Source organism: Herpailurus yagouaroundi, unplaced genomic scaffold (assembly GCF_014898765.1).
Source record: "Herpailurus yagouaroundi ecotype Mexico unplaced genomic scaffold, PumYag 139, whole genome shotgun sequence".
Taxonomy (NCBI): Eukaryota; Metazoa; Chordata; class Mammalia; order Carnivora; family Felidae; genus Herpailurus; species Herpailurus yagouaroundi.
The window spans coordinates 71,577,367-71,593,348 of record NW_024412394.1 but is presented as its reverse complement, the minus strand read 5'-3'; the positions used below and the strand labels follow the sequence as shown (position 1 = coordinate 71,593,348).

The 15,982-nt window shown below is 35.0% G+C and overlaps 1 protein-coding gene across 2 annotated transcripts in view; it reads left to right on the top strand.

Moving 5' to 3' along the window:
• The window catches only part of HDAC2 (histone deacetylase 2), a 29,778-nt gene extending 14,846 nt beyond the window's left edge, over window positions 1-14,932 (top strand). For both annotated transcript variants that reach the window (XM_040474421.1, XM_040474422.1), the window contains exons 6-14: window positions 1,273-1,414; window positions 4,350-4,442; window positions 4,641-4,749; window positions 7,910-8,050; window positions 8,298-8,406; window positions 9,278-9,408; window positions 9,872-10,027; window positions 13,580-13,637; window positions 14,555-14,932. In XM_040474421.1, coding sequence (XP_040330355.1) covers window positions 1,273-1,414; window positions 4,350-4,442; window positions 4,641-4,749; window positions 7,910-8,050; window positions 8,298-8,406; window positions 9,278-9,408; window positions 9,872-10,027; window positions 13,580-13,637; window positions 14,555-14,585 — 970 coding nt within the window. In that variant the 3' untranslated portion in view covers window positions 14,586-14,932. The remainder of the gene's footprint in view (window positions 1-1,272; window positions 1,415-4,349; window positions 4,443-4,640; window positions 4,750-7,909; window positions 8,051-8,297; window positions 8,407-9,277; window positions 9,409-9,871; window positions 10,028-13,579; window positions 13,638-14,554) is intronic.
• Window positions 14,933-15,982: the final 1,050 nt, after the last annotated feature.

Below are 15,982 nucleotides of genomic sequence, written 5' to 3'. Positions count from 1 at the left end.
TAGCACAGAGCCTGACGCGGGGCTCGAACTCACGGACCGCGAGATCATGACCTGAGCCGAAGTCGGACACTTAACCGACTGAGCCACCCAGGCGCCCCCCACATGCTTATATTCTTAAACAAGTTTAACTTAATTTGTCTAGACATATTTCTTTAACTGATGTCATCAAACATTTAATTAGTTGACAGTTGATAAGCCACTTATGAACCACTTAGAAACTTGCTTTGCTCACAGCTTTATTATTTTTGTGAAGAGATTCTGCTATGATGAGACATTCTACTTTTATTTCATAACTTTACTGAATGGTGCTTTCCTGTGAGTTGAGACTGTTCCTAAGAGTGCTTAGTTTGATAATGTCAGTTTACATTATTTTCTTTTAACATAGCTGTGGTATCATCATGTAATAAATACAGTGCTGCCATTAAACTCAGTAACAGAATAATCCTCAGGTTACAGTGCCATAAAAGGATGACATTCAAAGTTCACTTTCCTTTTCTCTTGTTTTGACCTGGGTGCGTGCTAGTAATAAGATGTCACATTATGATGATACACATGGCTCTTAAAATGCATTCAAGTTATAACTGTATCGCTGCAATTTGCAGTGCTCCAATCCGCACTGTGAAGTGACGAGAGTACCGAATGTGGTTTCTGTCACAACTGCTCTACTCTGCAGTTGAAGCACAAAAGAAGCCGTAGACAATATGTAAACAAATAAACGTGGCCATGTTTCAGTAACACTTTATTTATGGACATTGAAATTTGAATTTCACTTAATTGTCACATATCCTGAACTATTCCTGTTTTAATTTTATTTTTCAGCCATTTAAAAATGTAAAAATTATTCTTACATTAAAGCTTTAAAAAAGATCCCATTGGCCAGATTTGGACTATGAACCATAGATTGCTAACCACTGTTGTATAACCCTGAAAATGTACTAGAGAGATGTTTTAAAGTAACAGTTCTAAGTATGGTATAATCTTCAGTTGTTAATATATAGGAACATGTGCTATGTTTTTAAAACCTGTAGAATAGGACAGATTTCACAGAGAGTAAATACATTTTCTTACCTAGATTGGGGCTAAAGAGAAGATTTAAGGATCTAAGGCTCAAACTTATAATTTCAGGTGTATGAATGGTCTCTTAAGCTGGAAGTAAAGTAAGAAAAGGGATTAAACATTCTGGAATGCAAGAGCTCAAAAATAGGTTTTCTGAATCCATGGTGGTTCTTCCCCATCTTAAAACCCTTTGAAAACTTACGGCTTTGTTTTCAGGTATCATCAAAGAGTCTTATATATTGATATTGATATCCATCATGGTGATGGTGTCGAAGAAGCTTTTTATACCACAGATCGTGTAATGACTGTATCATTCCATAAGTATGGGGAATACTTTCCCGGAACAGGAGATTTGCGGGTAAGACTGAATTCGGTCTGAATAAATAATTACGAGATAAATATTAGGAAAACTGAGGAAGCTAATAATTATATATCTAAACTAATATTGTTCTTGAGTCATTAATTTGAAATTTGTGTGCAGAATAGAGTCTTTTTTTATATGTTATCTAACATATGCTAGAATTCACTTTCGTTGACTATACAAAAATTCTGAGAGGACTTCCTTTGGCTCAGTCACTTTCTTTGATTGAATAATTGTTTTTGAACATCCCTGAAGCACTAAGCAGTCTTCTTGATTGCTGTTCATTTGAATCTTCAAAACCTACTTGATAGTAGTCAACATTGTCTTTGATTGTAAAGACTGGTGGAAGAAAATAAGAAAACAATAAAATCTTTTTTAGATTCTTGTACTGTTCTTTTTATAGTCTTGATTTAATAGGTCTAATTTTAATCTCTTTTTCTTTTGGGGAAAGAATACCATAGCTTATCCCGCCTGCCTGTTAAATTAAATGCAACTATTTCTTTTATATTTCTGTTATCTTCTTCCATTTGGTGGTCTTTAATGAATGTAAAAACCAGTGGTCAAATCTTGTTTCTATAAAGTTCCTGAAGTTTTTTTTTTTCTTTTTCTACACTAGTTTTTCTTGAACCAAACTATATGCATGTTGAAATTTATTAAAAAATTTAAATAGCTGTTTTTAATTCAGCCTGGATTATATAGGAAATTTCTCTTAGCATGGCATTCAACATTAGTTCTAAATTATTTTATTAAGATTATTTTTCATATCTGTGGTATGGAGTTTATTTTAGCAACCATGTTTTTCAAATATGTGAGTTTTCTTTATTTGACCACAAGGTGGTGCTCTTTCAGTAAGAGTTGTGATGGTGAAATCTTATAAATAGGTAGAGCGTCAGTGGTTTATTTCTGTTTAAATTATGTGGCTTTTAAAATTGAAAATTTACATTTTCACTTTCTTGCCTGTTAGCTCGTTCAGTGTCTTTCCTCACTTGGTCTTAACTTACATACTAGTGATTCTCAGAGTATGACCCTTAAACTGGCAGTATCAGTGTCTCCTGGGAACATATTGTCAGGCCTCAGAAACTCAGATTCTGTGCATTAAAGTTTGAGAGGCACTGCTAAATCACTAGAATTCCTTTGCCTACAACCATTGCACTAGAAATTCAGCAAAAGCCTTGCTAATTTTAAGTTTAAAAAAATTAGTCTCTTTTCAGTATGGTCCTAATTAATCTCAGAAATGGCAAAAGTCAGCCTGTGTTTTAATTTCTGACAGTATTCTTATGATTGTTTGAAGTTGGTGGAAAATATTGGAGAATGAATGTTTTTAAAAGATTTCAGGATGACTGAATATCTTCTACTCACTTAAGATTTTGCACACACTATATGAAATAGCCTCATAATATTTTTTCCCTTTGGTTATTATAAAAGGTATCCCCAAAATTTTGCAAGGAGCTCAAGATCAATCATACATGTAGTTATATTTGGAGTTTCATAAAACTTGTGTGTATCTTTAGATGTTAATTTGATAAACATTCCTTTTCCTTCGTGACAATTTATTCTAAATTAGAAAAGAAGGATACTTTGAGCGTTGATCATTGTTCAAAATTGTATGCATTTATTAGATCGGGAGCATAAGTAGAAGAAAAAGGGGTATGATACAGTAGTAGTTGAGGAATTAGAAATGGAAGGGATATAGCCTGGTGCTACAAGGGGAGCAGCTCTGAGTTGCCAGCCTTTGGCTGGAGTGAGAAGTGCTGACCACCTTTCTGTATTCTGAAATCTCAGTGTCAAGATATATTCCAGGAATTTGGTTTTTAATGAAGGAGTTTAAGAATTCACAGTGCTTTTAGTTTATCCACATCTGTATGGTTTGCATTTAGTTACATATAAACATTTAGATTTCTTAAGAAAAATTTGGTTGGGAGGAGATGTGTAATCCCACTTGTCTTCGTTGGAAGTTGGCTCATAATAACTAATATTGAAGGATAAACTATGCTTTTTTAAAATGAATCAAGCTCAGATTATTATATGAGAGATCAGGGGAGAATTTACATACAAGTGTTAGTAATCCTAAGGATTCAAGTATATTGAATCATAATTTAAAACACCGGAGTATCAGTCACCCCTAATCCTTTGGTGTGGCAGGTAAAGAACTGTTTTGTAGCAATTTTTATACTGTACCGTTTCTTCAAGGAACATATATGTGTGCACATGCAGAGGTACATTTACACTCACACATCTATGCGTGAAATAAGTATTTCAAATACTTATTTATACAAATAAGTATATGTTGTGTGTGTGTGTGTATCCTAAGTGTGTCTACATTGCTGAACCCAGCTCTCTGTTTCTTTTGCTTCATTTGGAAGGTATTAATGCCTAGAGTGGTATTTATTCAACAAGTAGAAATAATTACTTCAAGCACAATTAAAGAGCAGATTTTGGTGCTTTAGTCTGCAGTTGTCAAGACATCAGGACAGTCAGGGCTTATCTTTCATCATAAATAAACTTACACCAGATTATGAGCCACAAGGAGGATTCTGCATTATAGAGACAATTGTTCTACAGGGTTTTTCTGCTCAGAATATTTATTTTCTGTAGCTTTATTCATAATGTTGTCTTACATATTCTGTTGATGATTAATTTCTTGGTCTCATGTAATATTGCCTTTAATTGTTTATGTTCAATTTCTGTTCTCCCAAGATAACCATTTCAGATTAATTGGAACTCATTCTTTTCAGCCTGATAATGCAATCCATTAATATTGGAATATGTTCTTCTTCTGTATTATTTCCTTTCTTAACCTAAAAGCTGAATTCAGAATTGGATATTGTTACCTGTTTTTACAATCTTGCAGAAAACTATTTTAATAAACATGTCAAATATTTTCACTATGAAATACTCCCTAAGACCTGTTTAATTATGTATTTTATTTTAGGATATTGGTGCTGGAAAAGGCAAATACTATGCTGTCAATTTTCCAATGAGAGATGGTATAGATGATGAGTCCTATGGGCAGATTTTTAAGCCTGTAAGTATTACTATTTCAAAATCAAAATGGAGAGGCACCTTGCTGGCACAGTTAGGGCCTGTAACTCTTGATCTTGGAGTTATGAGTTCGAGCCCCATGATGGGTATACTTAATAAAATCTTTAAAAAAAAACATAAAATCAAAATGGAATTTTAAAAGTATTTTTAGAGATAATAACTTTGGTTATCTTGTACATAGATTATCTCAAAAGTGATGGAAATGTATCAACCTAGTGCTGTGGTGCTACAGTGCGGTGCTGACTCACTATCTGGTGATAGGCTTGGTTGCTTCAATTTGACAGTCAAAGGTAAGCAATTTAATGGATGATAGTCCCAGGAGAATTTTTTTTTCTTCCAAGAACTTCCCATACTAGTTTTCATTACAATTTTTACACAGAGCTACATGCTCTGTAATTTTCATGGGTTTTGTTGAATGTATGTATGCATTAACTATAATTAATCTTGTTTCAGTAAATTAGGTTTTCTTTTGTTGATACATTCAGTGGTGAATACTTCTATAAAGTTTCTCGCAGTCTCAACCAAAGCAGCCATTTTCATTGTTTTTGGTTCCTCTCTTTGGTGTTTATCTTTTATTTTTTCTTTTAAGTTTATGTGTATTTTGAGAGAGAAAGAGGGCACACGTGTGTGTGTGCGCACAGAGGGGATGCAGGGAGTGGGGGAGAGGGAGGACCCCAAGCAGGCTCCGTGCCCCCAACACAGAGCCCGAGGGGGCTCCATCCCATGAACAAGATCGTGCCCTGAGCCGAAGTCAAGAGTCAAGACGCTCAACCGACTGAGCCACCCAGGCACCCCTGGTTTTTCTTTCTAGAAATATAACATGCAAATTTTGTTACTTTCTATTTTAGCTTTGCGTATTCACTTCCTATCATGGAAGAAGAGGGATTTAGCTCTTTTTCACCACTTTGTCCCCAACACATGCACACACTCTTCCAGTGTCTTCATTTTTACAATTTAAATCTGGGTATGTATACTAGAATTTTGGTTGTGGCATTCAGTGTTTACAGTGTCATTAATGTTAAAGCACTTTTCAGTTACCAGATTTTTCTTTTTTGCATAACTTTTTTTTCTTGCCCAGTTTTTCAATTACTTAGCTTTCTCTTTACTCATTATTAAACTGCCAGTGTCTAAATAGCTTCAAATGTTCAGATGCATCAAATATTCCATCATTTTTACCTTCTTGAAGAATAGCCTTCTGATCTGTTATTGTTTGGTTGAGTATCCCCTATAGATATGGTAGAACAAAGAGCTCTTTGCTTCTCTTGTGTGCCTCCCCTCCCCTATTGCTCTTTCCTCGGTCTTCTTCCTCACTTTTGTCTCATTTTGGTGGCGCACATTCTCAAGTAGCTTTCTGAGAAATGAGAAAAGATGTGGGAGATTAGTACTACACCAGAAATTTAAATTTGATCAAGTGTTGACATTAACTTGTGATAGAAGTCCAGACCAAAGTAAAAGATCACCATCAGGGAATTAACTCTAGAGTTTAAGAATAAATCTGAAACTTTCTTTAATAAGGTCTTAAAATTTGTTATATGGGGATCAATAATGATGACTATTGTACATGATTTTGTAGTTGTTTTCCTTTTGAACTTTTAGGTAACAAATGGGTGCTTTGAATTCCTTCGTAAGATGTGAAGAATTCTCAATAGAACTTTTCCAGAATTACTGTTGGCTTAAATGGAATTAAGTATTAAAGGCTATTTTAATCCAGATATTAAAGGCTATTTTACTTAATGTTACGATTGCTTCTATACCAGTTAGCATTAGAATTATGGTATAATCTATTTTGCTTTTATTAGGTTGAACTGTACAAACTTGATTGCCCCTTTTCTTGGTAGGTCAGCAGTGGCCAAATAATAGTTTCATATGTTGGACTTAATGTGTTGATAACCATATGTTGGCCTCAAAATGGACATGTTCTTTTAAAAATGATCTACCTAATATTAGTACAAAATGGGTATTAACAGGCCATTTTCCTGTCTTAGCTGTTTGAAAATGCTTTAATGCCTTCATACTGAAAAGTACTAGCATTCATAATCATAAACTATAGTTTTTTACTCTTACATTAATGTACACTTCAGCCAACTGTTATAATTTCCCTGGTATAAAGCATAAGGATATTTGCAATCCCAAATCTTAAACTTGATTCTAAGCTTTCTGCACTGCCAACTTCAATTTGTATTTCTTAAGTCTATTAGTCCCCTCTTGTCCATCTCCTTTCTGCCCTCCTTTATGTTGTTACTATTGTGATCTCTGCCATTCATTTTTATCTGTTACAAGAAACAGTCATTTTTCTAGTAGTGATAATAGAAATTGGGTTATGAATCATATGGTGCAACTCTTGAAGAATACTTAATTAGAAATGCTCACAATATACAATTACATGAAAAAACTAATTAAACCTTATTAACTCAGAATTGTAGGGAAACGCTTAAGGGGCACCTGGTGGTTCAGTTGGTTAAGCATCCATCTGACTCTTGGTTTCAGCTCAGGTCATGATCTCACGGTTCATGGTATCAAGCCCGATGTCAGGTTCTGTACTAACAGTGTGGAGCCTACTGAAGACCTTTCTCCCTCTCTCTCTGCCCCTCACCCACTTACACATGCACTCTCTTTCTCCCTCCCCCCAATAAAGTAAACTTTAAAAAAAGAAATATTTCAAATACTATCTTTGAATGATGGTGTTTTAGATAGCTTTTCCTTTGCACTGTTTTGATTTTTCCTGATAATCTCCAGTAAGCATGGTTTTCTTTTACAATTGAAGGGTTTTTTTCTTTAAAGATTGATTTGTATACCTAAGTAATATATCAAGAAATTACTGGTAATTAACTTATAATTGATTATTGAACTGGTACATGTATCCAAACAAATACTTTATTTTTATATTGGGTTTATTTACTTTTTCCTCAAATTTCTACACATAGAAGTTTGAAGTATTTCTTATACTAATAGATACTAATTTTATAATCTTAGATAAGTTAAAAAAAAATGTCCATAGTATTGCTACCTGAAGATAACCCACAGTTAAACTTTGTTATATAGCTTTCCATAATTTGTATGAGTCTAGAGGGAAAATTTAGATTGTGTATGTTTCATTGTAACCTTCCCCCCCCCCCCCCGCATAACCTCACAAGAACATAGAATCTTCATGTCACAGAACTTTTTCATATGTTAATAAAAAATATTCATATTTTAATCTTAGTTGTATATTTGGCTTTTCTATCAGGAATACTTGCTAAAGTAGCCAGTGTTTTAAAAATCATTGTGTGAAAGGTATATGATTGAAAAGTAAATTTTAGACTAGAGATTTCTTGAAATTTTTACATATTTTTTAAATACTTAGAAAAGCCATTTTGGTTGAGTAAAACTTTGCATTTATTATCTTTTTAAAACTTTTCAAACTGCTAAAATATTTAGATTTGTATGTTACTCAGATCTTCTTTGTCTTAGGTCATGCTAAATGTGTAGAAGTTGTAAAAACTTTCAATTTACCATTACTGATGCTTGGGGGAGGTGGATACACAATTCGTAATGTTGCTCGATGTTGGACATACGAGACTGCAGTTGCCCTTGATTGTGAGATTCCCAATGGTAGGTATTCTTATTATGATATCTTTATTGGTTGGAACTGTTTATATATACAAATGGATGGATGGATGGATGATTAGAGTAGATTCCAAAACCATGTAAATAGAATAGTCACTTAATAAATTCCCTTTGTGTTCACTTTTATATATTTTCTTGGGGAACATTTCACAACTTGAATCTGGATTTTGTGCATGGATTTGTGTGAAAACTGAACTTTTAATATGTCACTTTATTTCATTGTTTTTAATAGAATTGCCATATAATGATTACTTTGAGTATTTTGGCCCGGACTTCAAACTGCATATTAGTCCTTCAAACATGACAAACCAGAATACTCCCGAATATATGGAAAAGATAAAGTAAGAAATCATTGAATTGGTTTGATAAACATTTCATCTTTAGCTTTATATATCAGATACTTCCTTTGTCTTATTCAAAAGCATTGAAACCTTAAGATTACTGATTTTTTTTTCCTGAGATAATGAAAATGTATGGACCTCATAGCTCAAAAATATTTCCATTTTCTATTAAATATTTTTAAATCGCAAAGGTTCTCTAAATTGTATACTTCCTTGCCTTACATGAAAGTGAAATTTTCATTTTTGAAAACATTTTGATAAAGCTTTATTTCTTTTTTTCAACGTTTTTTTTGTTTGTTTATTGTTTTTTTTTTTTTTATTTATTTTTGGGACAGAGAGAGACAGAGCATGAACGGGGGAGGGGCAGAGAGAGAGGGAGACACAGAATCGGAAACAGGCTCCAGTCTCTGAGCCATCAGCCCAGAGCCTGACGCGGGGCTCGAACTCACGGACCGCGAGATCGTAACCTGGCTGAAGTCGGACACTTAACCGACTGCGCCACCCAGGCGCCCCGATAAAGCTTTATTTCTAAGAACAAAGTGTTTAGAGGGTTATTGTAGTACACAGGCCTGAGTTTGTGTCCTCTTTCTTTGCCACACATTAGTTTTGTGACACGTGGCAGGTTCATTTGCTTTGAAGGCTTGTATTTTCTCACCAGTGAAATGGGGGATGCAATAGTACCTACATTATAAATTTTGAGGATTGAATGGGTTAATGACAGTCTGAAGTATCAGTGCTTTTATGTGTTACTAATTTAACTCACAGGTTAAGTCAGATAAAGATGAAATTTTTGCTTAATGTTTCCTGTTACATTTAAGAGGAACTTGAAAGAAAATGAATTTTGTCTAATACGTTTGTACGTGTAATTTAGACAGCGCTTATTTGAAAATTTACGCATGTTACCTCATGCACCTGGCGTCCAGATGCAAGCTATTCCAGAAGATGCTGTTCATGAAGACAGCGGAGATGAAGATGGAGAAGATCCAGACAAGAGAATTTCTAGTAAGATAATACCTTGATGTGAATTCTGTTACATTTTTCTGATTTGTTAAAAACATCACTACAAACTGAAGGTTTAATGGCCTGAGAACTTCACTTTGGGTCATGTTTCCTGAGCACACCATTATTACTGGCCTTTTTTTCCATTGCTAATCTTCCATAGTTTTACTTTCATATGCCTTAAAGCCTGATTTGAGTGTCAACGTTTTCAGTTCATGTGACTGTACATATGTGGTCAAATTTAATTATGTATATTTGGGAATTAATTAGTAATACCAATTATCCAAAGTAGAATGGGTTGAATAACATTAAGCACCTTCTGTTTGACTTTCCAGCTTCTCATTCTATTTATTATTGATTGCTAGAGCAATAGCATAATAGTATGCTGTTGTGGTGTAGACATTCTAACATACTTGGTATTAATGATATTTTTAATGTTGTCTATCTAAAATCTTTGTATAATTAGTTCGAGCATCTGACAAACGGATAGCTTGTGATGAAGAATTCTCAGACTCTGAGGATGAAGGAGAAGGAGGTCGTAGAAATGTGGCTGATCATAAGAAAGGAGCCAAGAAAGCTAGAATTGAAGAAGACAAGAAGGAAACAGAGGACAAAAAAGCAGGTCAGGTTTATTTTTTGGTAAAGGTGTTTTAACTCTAAATTTTAAAAATGAGCTTCACTGCAGTTTTTATGAGAGCCTGAAGGCCATTACACAAGTAAGTATTAGAAAGGTGTGTGTGCTAGGTAGATGACTTTTTTTTCCCAATGTAAATGGTGCTTAGCTCTTAAATCTTTTATTTAGGGCTCTGCTGATGTTACTAATCACATTTGCTCTATAATGTAGAAAACCTTATTACCTACTGTCTCTTGCTGACATAGGCATAAAATAGCAAACATTACACTATGATGATACAGACTGGGTGAGAAGACCAAGTGGTTATAGGTCCGTTTGGAGTCTGTGGGCAGAACTGAAATTCTAAGATAATCTTTAATTACCTAAAGTTTATTTGATGGGAATTAAACACAAAAGAAGAGTCATACTATCTTCAGACCAGTTTTTCACCATTGTGAAAAAGCTAGGAGAATAGACTTTGCTCAGAAGTTGTTGAATGAAAACATAAAAACTGAGGAAAGAGAAGGGATTTGGAAGCTGGGTTGGAGAGGAGGTATAATACTTCAATGCTTTAACTTTAAACATGCTGTTAGTAGCTTGTCTTTTGACAAAATGATGCTCTAAGTGGTGAATTTACTACCAGAATTGGTTATCTTTTATCTGAGTTCCCAGAACACTTACACATACCTTGGTCATTTTGTTTAACACGTTGTATTATAGTGCCTCGTTATAGGATTTTATGTATCTCCTTGCTAGATTGGGCTGCCCAAGGCTAGGGAACACCAGATCTTAAATATCTGTACTCTCAACACTTGGTGCATTTCTTGATTGGATACCTGATGCCTGTATACAAGTAATGGTGATGAGCATGAGTTTAGCTGGCTGTTAATTTTAACCCTGTAGCATGCGGAAAACTGATAGAGATACTGGGCCAACATCCTTTTCCTTTTATCTATTATATCGAAGTTACATGAATAAGCTGGCTATTGTGTTCTTTTTTCTTTTTTACTAGAGAGGTTAGGATTCCACAGCATATCTGACACTTTTAGTTCTGTTCTTTTACTCATGATTCACTCCTCTGTAGGCTACCATTCTCTACCATTTTATAATTTTAACTTTGCAATGTATCACAATGATGGCTCCAGTCTGCTCTTATGTACTGATTGACATCCAGAAATTCCATCTAGTTTTGAGGTAAGGAGGACTTTGCTTTAGCTGTAGGATTGTTCTAGTATTTTTCATTTCTCTTACTGTCTGTATATATTCTTGTCATTTTTGAAGTTTCTTCTCATTTTAAAATCTTTATCTTTTTTGTGCTTTTTGTTTGTTTGTTTTCCAAACGGGAAAACACATTTACTAGGGTGCTGCTTGTCTTTAATTGCCTTTTTAGCTAAAAAGAGAGTACCTTTTGCTCTGGCTTAGTAGCCTGGTAGTGGATTAATCTCTTAGTATTTAGCTCCTCAAAACTTTTGTTGCTGATAATGATAACTTTAAAAAAAAATTCTTTCGTGGTGGGGCTCTTCTTGTAAGACCTTCCAATTGTTAAAATCCCTTGTCCTACACATAAAGAAATATTACCATAGAAAACATTTTTAAAAATCTATAATCAAAACCTCTAAAGTGGGGGCCATTTCTTTTTCCTCCTCCCTTTCCCAGTTCCATTTTAGCAGTTTGAATTATTAAGTTTACATATCTAAAATTAAGCCAGAAGTTGAAAGAAATGTCATCCTTATTGTCACACACATGTTTTGTATTGTAAGGCAGACCAGTTTCCTGAAATGTGTATGTAGAATGCTTAGCGATGCTGTGTATAATCGCTGTATCTTTATTATTAGGTCATTACGTCACAACTTTGGCTCATATGCTTCTTTAAAGAAGAAATTCACATTTAGGCTAATTTGTTTTAGTAATCTTGAGTTTGTAGTGGTGATGTTACTATTTTATTGATTTTTATTAAAATGGTTGAGTTTCAGTACTTACACAGTGAGAGTTAAAGTGAATAAGCAGTAAGATTTAGCCTCTGTTGTGTCTTGGGTTTATCTTACCTGATTCTCTCTTCTCCGAATACTTCAGTCCCAGTGGTCTTTCATTTCTTCCTTCTAAACCTGCTAATTCCACCTTGCCTCAAAGTCCTTTTAAGGTTTCCCTCCGTTCAAGATACTTCATCCCTTTTCCCACCCAAAAGCTATTCATTCTTAAGACATCTCTCTCTCTCTCTCTTTTTTATCTATACAAGGTTATTTATTACGAAATTATTAATAAAGCAAAATACTTGGAAAAAAGCAAATATTGACTAACATAGGACCCGGTAAATGGATTATGATACATAAGAATGAGGAAGATCTGGGGCGCCTGGGTGGCTCAGTCAGTTAAGCGTCCAACTCTTGATTTCGGCTCAGGTCATGATCCCATGGTTCGAACCCCACATTAGGCTCTGTGCTGACAGCGTGGAGCCTGCATGGGATTCTCCCTCTCTCTTTCTCTCTGCCCCTCCCCTGCTCATGTGCTCTTTCTCTCTCTCCCTCAAGATAAATAAGTAAATTTAATGGAAAAAAAAGAAAAAAGAATGAGGAAGATCTGTATGTACTGCTATATAATGGGATGGTTTTCTATTCTTTTTTTAAAGATTTTCTTTTCTTTCATTTTATTTTATTGTATGAATATAATTTATTATCAAATTGGCTTACATACAACACCCAGAGCTCATCCCAGCAAGTGCCCTCAATGCCCATCACCCATTTTCCTTTCTCCCCCACCCCCCATCCACCCTCAGTTTGTTCTCTGTATTGAAGAGTCTCCTGTGGTTTGCTTCCCTCCCTCTCTGTTTGTAACTATTTTTCCCCCTTCCCTTCCCCCAGGGTCTTCTGTTAAGTTTCTCAAGATCCACACATGAGTGAAAACATATGATATCTGTCCTTCTCTGACTTCTTTCACTCAGCGTAATGCCTTTTAGTTCCATCCACGTTGTTGCCAATGACAGGATTTCATTCTTTCTCATTGCCAAGTGCCACATCTTCTTTAATTCTGAGGGCATCTCTCAAAGGTCACTTCTTTGTGGTAGTTTTTCCCAACCTCCCTCAGTGCTGCTGTGCTCATGTCTGTAGGCTGAACTTCTCCACAGTGCATATCTCAGCTGTAATACTGTGGTGCAAGGAAAACAACTTCAGAGGGCAGGGTCTATGTGACATTAACTCCTTGAACCTCTCTCATTTAGCACGGCACCTAACAAAGCTTGTATAGTTATTGAATTCATGAATAGTAAAATTGTATAGGACAGCTTTTTTTTTTTTTTTTAATATTTGTTGATTTTGGGGGAGAGCCCAAGTGAGGGAGGGGAAGAGAGAGGAGACAGAGGATCCGAAGTTGGCTCGGCACGGACAGTCTTGACTGCAGCAAGCCCGATGTGGGATCTCAAACTGTGAGACGTGACCTGAGCCAAAGTTGAACACTAGAACAGCTGAGCCACCCAGGTGCCCCTAAGACAGCGTTTTATATTTTAAGTAAGGTATACATTTTATGTTTTAAAGTAAGTTTTAATCTCTTCCCAATTTTTGTTTTTAGATGTTAAGGAAGAAGATAAATCCAAGGACAGTAGTGGTGAAAAAACAGATACCAAAGGGTAAATTGTGTTTTTTATCTAATAATTTCTATATACTATAAAAATAATAAATACATTTACTTTAGGTGTGTTATGTGTGTATTCTTTTGAGAAGTGCTGGACCGAACTTGACTGAGAGCATCAGTAAGTTGAATGAGGTGTTCTAAATTTTACTCTGTATTGGTGGTGCACAAGATAATATATGCCGTCTAACTATCAGTGTATGTGTTATCTGTTTCTTTTTTACTTATGTAGCTTGCCTTAAAAAATGGTGAAGACTAGTACCGTTGTGTAACTGAACGTTAAATCAGTTTCTATTGTACGTAATGTATCTGAGACCTTTTGCTATTAACTTTATGTGATCTTTTCATGGTGCTCTTATTTCTGTATACATGATTACTTTTTGTGTGTGTGTGTGTGTGTGTGTGTAGTGTTGGCAGATGGGTAAATTTAAAATTTTTTTAATGTTTATTTATTTTTGAGAGAGACCAAGAGACAGAGAGCAAGCTGGGGAGGGGCAGAGAGAGGAAGACACAGAATCTGAAGCAGGCTCCAGGCTCTGAGCTGTCAGCACAGAGCCCAACACGGGGCTTGAACTCCACGAACCGTGAGATCATGACCTGAGAAGTCGGACACTTAACCGACTGAGCCACCCAGGCATCCCGAGATGGGTAAATTAAACACTGGGCTGGTATAACATGATTCATAATTTAGTTATGTTTGGCAAAATCATAATTGAGGTGTTTATCATCAGAAAGCATACATTTGACCACATGTAATTTTGTGCTAGCCTTTATAGGATAACTTGAATAGATTGTAAAATCACTGGAAAGATTAAGGTAGTCAGTACTCTAAAAATTGACTCAAGGCATTATCAGTGTGTGTTTCTTGGCATGACCCTCCAGGACTTTAATATTTTATGTTCCCTCTTTTAACAGAGCCAAATCAGAACAGCTCAGCAACCCTTGAATTTGAGTGTCTCACCAATTTCAGAAACCATAGAAGAGTGAGAAAATATCGGGAAGAAAAATTTTTCTTTTTGAAGACTTCTGGCTTCATTTTATACTACTTTGGCATGGACTGTATTTATTTTCAAAATGGCTTTTTTTGTTTTTGTTTTTCTTGGCAAGTTTTATTGTGAGTTTTCTAATTATGAAGCAAAATTTCTTTCTCCACCATGCTTTATGTGATAGTATTTAAAATTGATGTGAGTTATTATGTCAAAAAACTGATCTATTAAAGAAGTAATTGGCCTTTCTGAGCTGATTTTTCCATCTTTTGTAATTATCTTTATTAAAAAATTGTACTTGGATTGCCTTTTGTCTGTTTCTTACATGAAATCTTGTTTCAGAGGCAAATAACATGACTTTCTGTACAATTAGAATACACTAGAGGAACTGATAACAGCTTCAAGGACATCCATTTACTATTCAAGAAAGTATTTTACAGTAAATATTTATTAATGCACTAGGAGTTCTACCATCTTGGTTTTTATACTTTGGCCAGTCAGTGTCAGTGAAGGTTGACATCTCATTATAATAATTTATCTCTGAATTAATAATATAAGCTATGCGACTAAGATCCAGGAATTATATTTGAGCTGAACCAAAGATTCCCAAAAATTGGAAAAAATGAAAATTCTGAATTGGAAGAAAACCATAATCAGAGAAGGAAACGGTCTTCCATACTAGCAATATGTGACTTTGTTGCCAACCCCCACTATGTACCAAGTAGACAAGGAATTGTATGGTTGTGTCTGACCAGAATTTTCCTGTATTCATATTAAGTCTGTCTAAAATAAAACCTATTTAGACAAAGCCTGGTCTAAGCTGCATTTACGTAACATCCAGGTTCCACTCTTACACCTAAGTTTCCAAACCAAGGAAATAAACATTTAAAGAATTAGTTCATCTTTCAATTTATCGAGTATATTCGTTTTAATGCTTCGGGTATGCAACTGAACATAATGGTGGAAGAATGCCCGCAGCACCGCTTACATTCTGGTGGTAGGAGGCAGACGTGGGCAGTTTGTACTTGAGGATGTGCAAGAGAAAATACATTTTAGGAACCTGTCAAAACCAGTGAAATCACCTTGCCAGGCCTAACCTGATGGTTTTGAGATGAAAATCCTAAAATTCTAGAAGATAGATAAAACATGTTTGTTTCTGTGTAAGCCCCTGCTTTCAGATGTTCACAGGAACACCTGGATTTAGGTAATGAGCAGCCATGCATCCATTCAGATTTATCATGTTTTTTCACTTTTGCCATATTTGCTTCAAGTGTTTTTTTTTTTCCTTTTAAGTAGATTCTATACAGTTTGAAGACTTTATACACTTTGCCATGTAATTCCCCTTTTCCCACTCTTT